The 7,741-nt window shown below is 39.7% G+C and overlaps 1 protein-coding gene across 2 annotated transcripts; it reads right to left on the minus strand.

Annotated features, from left to right (window-relative positions):
* Positions 1-1,061: 1,061 nt before the first annotated feature.
* LOC103170658 lies at positions 1,062-7,071 on the minus strand. Of its 2 annotated transcripts, none has more exons than XM_007669597.3 (3): positions 6,924-7,071; positions 4,449-4,602; positions 1,062-1,569 (listed from the first exon to the last, which is right to left on the minus strand). In XM_007669597.3, exons 1-3 carry the CDS (start codon positions 7,057-7,059, stop codon positions 1,086-1,088), a joined length of 774 nt encoding a protein of 257 aa, XP_007667787.3. In that variant the 5' UTR covers positions 7,060-7,071; the 3' UTR covers positions 1,062-1,085. The 2 variants fall into 2 exon arrangements, with proteins under 2 accessions (XP_007667787.3, XP_028923756.1); XM_029067923.2 differs by having other exon boundaries at positions 6,878-7,071.
* Positions 7,072-7,741: the final 670 nt, after the last annotated feature.

The following is a 7,741-nucleotide window of genomic DNA, read 5'->3' on the forward strand; positions in this document are numbered from 1 at the left end:
CAAACAGCTATAGCTTCCCTTCACCGGCCACCCTGCCTTCTGCTTCTCCCTATTCCAGTCCATATTTCACTCTGCTCCCTGCATCATTATTCTGAAAAAACTGCTCATCTACACCTCCCACTCAAGAACCTCCAGTGGTTGATCATCTACAGTGGCAAACAGAAACTCCTCACCATCAGCTTTAAGACAATCGGTTCACCCCCTTACCTAACCTTACCGATTTCTCCTGCAACCCAAGCTGCGTGCTTCCACTATACTAATGTCAACTTACTCCCTGTACCTCAACCTTATTTATCTCACTACTGGTCCCTTGCTAACATCTTCCATGGTTTCTTCATCCTCTTCTGAATTTTGTTCATTATATGTGTGATTTCCATCATCTACAAGCTTTGCTGAACAGTAATAACCTGAGGCATCTTCCCTCGGGTCTGAAACTCCCTCCCCCTTCACATATGACAGACCATCATGCTCACCACATTCAAAACTCCTAAAAATCACATCTCCAAGACGCCTTCACTGAATAAGCCCTCACTTCCTCTACTCCCTCTCCCTTCTGCATCAGCCATAAACTTGGATCTGTACCCTTTAAGCACTTGATATTCACCCCACCCTCAGGCCCAGAGTATTTATGTACCTATCTGTAATTTATTTTAATGTTTCTCTCCTCCTCTAGATTTTAAGCTCCTTTCGGGCAGGAAATACTACTAATTCTGTTGTATTGTACTCTTGCCAGCATTTATTAGAGTGCTCTGCACACAGAAGGCACACAAATACAATTGTGTTATTGATTTAGCACTTACTATGTGCCAAGCACTGCACTTACTAAGAGCTGGGGTGGATACAAGCAAATCAGGTTGTATAAAATTATGATTGTTTTAAAGTAAAATTCCATTTTCAAAAGAACTCAGGCCTTTCAAACAATAATTTGGCTAAAAGTTGTGCATTTTCTACTTATTTTACTAATACTTTAAGTAAAAACGTCTTGTTTGTCTTAAAGTTGATATTATATGTGGACTTTTACCCTGCCAGTAAGCTTATAAAATAGCACAAGAAGCTGCATATTTTCATATCGAGGCATTTTTTTCTTAATCATCTTCAGAAGAATCTGAGTTGAGGGATATAAAAATTTGAGTATCAGAGGGACAAAAAATGGTTTCTTCATCCTCTTCTGAATTTTCTTCATTATATGTGTGATTTCCATCATCTACAAGCTTTGCTGAACAATAATAACCTGAGGCATCTAAAAAGCTCTCACAAGGGAATAAGGAATAAGGATGTTTTGACTGGCTGAAAAGGTTTTTTAAGTGGTCCATTCTACAATCGGGATCTGAACGATCATCAGAGAGAGACTGTTTTACACAAGTGACAGCAGGCGGGTTGGAGAAAGTCATTGTAATATCATGGTGACTATAATGGGATGCAGTTTGCTTTTTTGACTTATCAGATTGAGAAAGATGGATGAGCACAGGCTTGGTCGTAGCTTTACACTCTGACTTAAGTTCAGTGTACTGTTCTTTGCCATATGGTAGAGTCTTGGTGTCAATAGACTGCACTACTTTCTTTGTGGTCCTAAAAATATAGAAGTTTGAATTAAAACAACTTAAGGCAAGAAAAATACCATTTCATCTTGAGAACACCAAAGAATTTCTGCATTCAGATCTTAAGGTGACGAGAGATGGATGTCAGGAGACTTTTCCTGCTCCATTAATAAAATTAAGTGTAGTAAAATTTTCTTTACAAGTTCTTTCTTGTAAAATTGTCCTAAGATGTATTCAAATTTTTAGGTCCAGTTTACTACACCCACAATTTTCCATTCCTCTCTGAATAGGTCTTCTTTGTTTTTTGGAGTTTTCCTGTTAAAGTTTGTCTGGACTGCCATTTTACAATAGTACCAAATACCTTCAGCATTAAGTTTTTCAAATATACTCCCCTCCCCCCCTCCCAAACACTTCCTTCTCATACCTCAGACTGTAAGCTCTGTGAGCAGGGAACATTTCTACCAACTCTCATATTGTACTCTCCCAAGTACTTAGTGCTCCTGACACATTTAAGTTCTCAATAAGATAGATTGATTACTCAAATCAGAGGAATAACTGAAAGTTGCTCCTTACCAAATACCTATGGTCAGTCTTTAAACTTAAAAAAATATAAAAGGAGCAGCCCAATCATTTTAGAGAAAAATATTCCTACACTTTGGGGGCAATCAATCAATTAATCAATTAATAAATGATATGCTGTGTGCAAAGCACTGTCCTAAGTATTTGGGAGAGTAAAAATTAGGAGTCATTTGACAAGATCCCTGCCCACAGTAAACTAAATTGTTTACAGTTTAAAGAGGAGACAGGCATTAAAATAAATAACAAAATAAGGAAATGGTATAGCTTAAGGATATTTACATAAGTGTTGTGGGGTTGGGATGAGCAGCAAAGTGCTTAAGGGGTACACAGCCAAGTACATATTCCACATAGGGGGGAAGGTGGGTAGGAGAAATGAGGGCTTTAGTCAGAGAAGAGCTGGTTGAGGGGATGTGCTTGCTTTCAAGGTGGGGAGACTGATAGGCTGTGGGGTATGAAGGTGGAGGGAATTCCAGGACTGAGAGAAGATGTAAGCAAGGGGTCAGTGGCAGGATAGATGAAATCAGAGTATGGAGAGCAGATTGGTGTTAGAGGAGTGGTGTGTGCAAGTTGGGTGAAGTAAGGGATTGGTGCGGTCAGGTAGGAGGAAGAAAGCTGATCCAATGCCTTAAAGCCAATGGTAAAGAGTTTGTGTTTGATCCAGAAGTGGATGGACAACCTTGAAGGTTCTTGAGGAGTAGGGAGATGTGGTCTGAACAGTTTTTCAGAATAATGAGCTGGGCAGCCAAGTGAAATATGGACTGGCGTGGGTAGAGACAGGAAACAGTAGTCAAGGTGGGATATAAGTGCTTGGATCAGCGTAGTAGCTGCTAGGTTGGAGAGGAAAGCCTTTTTAATGATGTGAAGAAAGAACTGATAGGATTTGGTGACAATGAATATGCGGGTAGAATAAGAAAGATGAGGAAGATAATAACAATAATAACAGTATTTGTTAAGCATTTACTATGTGTCGAACACTGTTCTAAGCACTGGGTAGACACAAATTAATCAGGTCTGACACAGTCCCTTGTCCAGAGTGGGTCTCTCAGTCTAAGTAGGAGGGAGATCAGGTATTGAATCCCTGTTTTATAGATGAGGAGACTGAGGCACGGAGAAGTTGAATGACTTGCCCAAGGTCACAAAGCAGACAAATGGCAGAATAGGGATTAGAACCCAAGTCCTCTGACTCTCAAACCCAAGCCCTTTTCAATATTCATTGAATCATATTTATTAAGTGCTTACTGTGGGCAGAGCACTGTCCTAAGTGCCTGGGAAAGTACAACAATAAAAAGTGATATTCCCTGCCCACAACGAGCTCAGTCTTGGGGATGGGGGGGGGGGGGGCGTGATAATGCTTCCCTGTGCCAAAATTATGGATTTGTGAGACAGAGAGGATACTGGTGAGGTCTACAGTGAAAGATAGTAGAGTCAGGGGAAAGACAGGGTTTGAGTGGGAAGATGAGAAGTTCTGTTTTGAGCATGTTAAGTATGAGGTGTCCACGGGCCATCCAGATAGAGATGTCATGAAGGCAGGAGGAAATGTGAGATTGCAGATAAGGAGAGAGGTCAGAGATGAAGCAGCAGATTTGGGAATTATTGGCACAGAGATTCACTCAATCATATTTATCAAGCGCTTACTGTGTAAGCACACTGTACTAAATGCTTGGGAAAGTACAATGCCAGAATAAACAGACACATTCCCTGACCACAATGAGCTTACAGTATAGAGATGAGAATTGAAGGGGGACTGAGTTCTCCAAGGAAGTGGGTGTAATGGAGACAAGAAGGGGGCTCACACTGAGCCTTGAAGGACTTTCAGAGTTAAAGTGTGGGTGGGAGAGGAGGAGCCAGTTTAAGAGACTGAGAAGGGTCAGAGGCAAGTAAGAGTTTCAAGAACAAACACATTGATACTATATTTGTACAGCAGAGTTTCTATCTGGCCTATTTCTTTTCTCAAGTATAGAAAGAAGAATGGATTTCTAGTCTGACTCAATTTTTCAACCACAGTATCTGAGAGCTGAAGTGTTGGATACAATAAGAGATACTCATACAATAAGAGAGCCAGTATTAATACAATTAAGAGAATGATTATCTGGAAAACAATTTAACATTAAAAAAATCCACTGACTAGCCTGCCCCTAGTGTTTTTTATCCAATTAATTATTCAAATAAAAAGTACCTAGGCCTCTATTTCTATAAAGTTATGCTCCACTAGACTCAATATTGATTACAAAATCAATGACTTGGATTTGTGGAGAAGAGACTCTGATTCTCAAATCCCAGGTGAACCACACAGGACAATAATAGCATTTTAATGCTAATTACAAAACTTACACTTTTTGGGGAACAGTGTCAGTCACAAGTTTGCAGTGAAAGAAACAGCAACAGGCTATAGTTATGAACGCCAGCAAAAGAAGAACACTCATAATGGCAATGATTAAGTCACTCTTAATAACCGCACTGTCTTCAGGTCCTTTTCCCAAAACCCCTGTCAAAGAGATAGATCACCAAATAGAATTAGACAACAGAATAATCTTGCTTATATTTACCTAGGGGAGGTGAAGTTCTGTATAACTGAATGCTAAAGCTAAAAAACCCCAAAATCAGTAATACTATTATGGCAGTCTACTGAGCATAAGCTATATGCCCCAATAAACCAAGATAAAAGAAACAGAGATTCAGGAAAACTAATGTTCATACCCAGGATTTGTCCTGGGATTCAAGCCAAATACCCTCCTTTCTTCTTCACTCTTCCAGCCATACACCTCTTTGAACATTCCTTAAAAACCAGAAGCTGATCTAGAGAAGTCCCTCAGTACACTGGAAATATAGTAGCCAGTCAATTAAGCAGGCCCTCTTAGGAACTAGGCTAACATTCCCACATGTTAAAGCATAAAAAATGGGCAATGGGGAGAAAGTCCCCCTTTCCCTTGCCTTCCTCCTATCCCATGTTTGGGATGGACTCAGGTGAAAGTACTTAGTACAGTGCTCTGCACAGAGTAAGCACTCAATACAATCGACTGAAAGCACTGCCACCCATCTGATGATTCACAGTGGCAGCACAGAATAAGTATAGGCCACTTGATCTAAGCGATGAGCCACTGCAGATTGAAATTGGTTTGGAAAGCAGCTTAGCTGTCTGCATTACTGGATTCATTCATTCAATTGTATTTATTGATTGCTTACTGTATGCAGAGCACTGTACTAAGCACTTGGAAAGTACAATTCAGCAACAGAAACGATCCCTGCCCACAACGGGCTCACAGTCTAGAAGGGTTGGAGACAGACATCAAAACGATGTAAACAGGCATTAATATAAATAGAATTATAGATATGTACATCTATACACAAGTGCTGTGGGGTGGGGGAGGGTAGAGCAAAGGTATAAAATCATAGATATATATATACACATATATACACATCAAAACAAACAGGCATTAATATAAATAAATGTATATATATGCACCGGTGCTGTGGGGAAGGGAAGGATAGATCAAACGAATAGAATTACAGTTATATATACATATCAAAACAAGTAAACAGGCATTAATATAAATAGAATTATAGGTACACAGATATATACACAAGTGCTGTGATGTTGGGAACGAGGGTAGAGCAAAAGGAGCGAGTCGGGGCGATGGGGAGGGGAGAGAGAGCTGAGGAAAAGGGGTGCTAAGTCTGGGAAGGCCTCTTGGAGGAGGTGAGCCTTTGGTAGGGCTTTGAATGGGGGAAGTGTGATTATTTGGCAGATTTGAGGAGGGAGGGTACTCCAGGCCAGAGGTTGACAGAGGGACAGGCAAGAATGAGGCACAAGTGAAAAGGTTAGCAGCAGACAAGCGGAATATGCAGGCTGTGATGTAGAAGGAGAGAAGGGGGAGAAGAGAGAAGGGGTCAATATGGGTCAGAAATCTTTGAATGAGGAAGAGCTGGTGCCCTCTGAGATTTACAGCAATTCCCAGATCTACAACTTCTGCTTTGGGAAAAGATTTCAGGAGGTGAGTGGTAACTTTAGTTAGCTGGATCCTAGCCTTGGACACAATAAATACCCTTGTTAAATACATCTAAGGCAAGATAAGTCTAAGGTAAGAGAAGCGGAGTGACCTAGTAGAAAGAGCTTAGGTGTCAGAGGACTTGACTTCTAATCCCTACTAATTACCTTCTGTATGCCCTAGCCTAAATCACTTACCTTTTCTGTTCCTCAACTGCCTCATCTATAAAATGGGATTTAAATATTTGCTCTCCCTCCAACAAACTGTAAGCCCCATATGGTATAGCTACCCATATAGTGATACTGGTATATAAACTTGAATTTACGCTAGGGTTGATTCAAGTTGCTTAACAAATTCCATTTTAAAAAAACAAAACTACTAGGTCTTTAAGAAACAAGGACTACATCAGTTATGGGCTGAGAAAAAAATCTCAAAATCCATTAATGATAGAGTCTCTTGTGAGAAACAACAGCTGAGCCTTGGACCTGAGATTTCAGGATTGAAAACCTGTGCAGAAGAATTGATTATATTGCTACGGGCTGGCTTAGAGTGCCTCTCAAACTCTCCCATTCCTACCAGTTGTGTTTCCACTGGGATAAGCAGTGCAGAAAATGAGTAGATAGGTCTTGACCCAATGTAGATGGTTAGAGATGGAAATGGAACTAGAACCCAGGTCTCCTGATTTCCAGACCAAGGTCCTTTCAACTAGTCTAGAAAACTTATGATAAGTATTAAATTTCAATGTTCCTAATCTCTTACTGATGCTGTACATACCTGTACATAGATTTTTAATTATAGATTTTAATTTAATGTCACACACCTTCAGAAGTTCCCTGTTTGCCTGCTGCGATATAACAATTCATCCAGGCAGAGAATAGTAAAAAGTTTTTGAAATAAATATCCATGTTGAATGTTTTAGCTGTGAGTCGACGCCACACCTGGACACTGTTTTTCATGGAGCTTAGAATGTCATTGGAGATTAGTAGACTGAATGCAATATATTATGACATCACTATCTTTTTATAAGATCTGTGACAGCACAATCTTGTCAGGGGAAAAGAATGAAACTAAGTTTAATAAAATCAGTTAAATTTTCCTTCACATGTAAACTTGAACTAAAATCGAGAAAAGATTTTAAAAAGTGTTAGTTTTGGAAGGGTATGGATTGAAGAATTTGCATCCAGGTCCAAGAAGGTAGGAAATGGATTTTTTTTTAAAGCACCTAGAATCCTTGGGATTAATTATTTCTAAACTCCTAGAAAAGCTTCCCGATGTCCAGAAATGGTTTTTCCTCTTAACACTGATGGGAAAAAATTTCTGTAATCTATATACGGATCCCAGAAATCAATTGTAAGAAATAATAAGTCAATATAAATCATATGCATATGTACACAGTGTTCAGAAAAGAACTATAACTGAAAATCTGTGAAATCCAGGGCAGGCATAGAGAATGGTAGTAAATTGTAAGAATACCACTTTCTGCACTGCATACTGATGAACTAAGCACCCCTGAATTTTAGAGTTACTGACTCTCACTTTCAGTGCACAAAATAATTTATGCTGAAACCCAAACACCTTCAGGCTCATTTCTCTACAAACTTAATCTGTATGGGTTCAGGTCAGCCTGCTGTTCCTAAG

The sequence above is a fragment of the Ornithorhynchus anatinus genome, chromosome 6 (assembly GCF_004115215.2).
Source record: "Ornithorhynchus anatinus isolate Pmale09 chromosome 6, mOrnAna1.pri.v4, whole genome shotgun sequence".
NCBI lineage: Eukaryota > Metazoa > Chordata > Mammalia > Monotremata > Ornithorhynchidae > Ornithorhynchus > Ornithorhynchus anatinus.

Coding starts and splice junctions, on each gene's coding strand:
- LOC103170658 (XM_007669597.3), bottom strand. CDS start 7,059: ATGAAAAACAGTGTCCAGGTGTGGCGTCGACTCACAGCTAAAACATTC. Junction 4,603..6,923: donor CAAACAGGGAACTTCTGAAG/GTGTGTGACATT, acceptor TCTCTTTGACAG/GGGTTTTGGGAAAAGGACCT. Junction 1,570..4,448: donor GACACTGTTCCCCAAAAAGT/GTAAGTTTTGTA, acceptor CTATATTTTTAG/GACCACAAAGAAAGTAGTGC.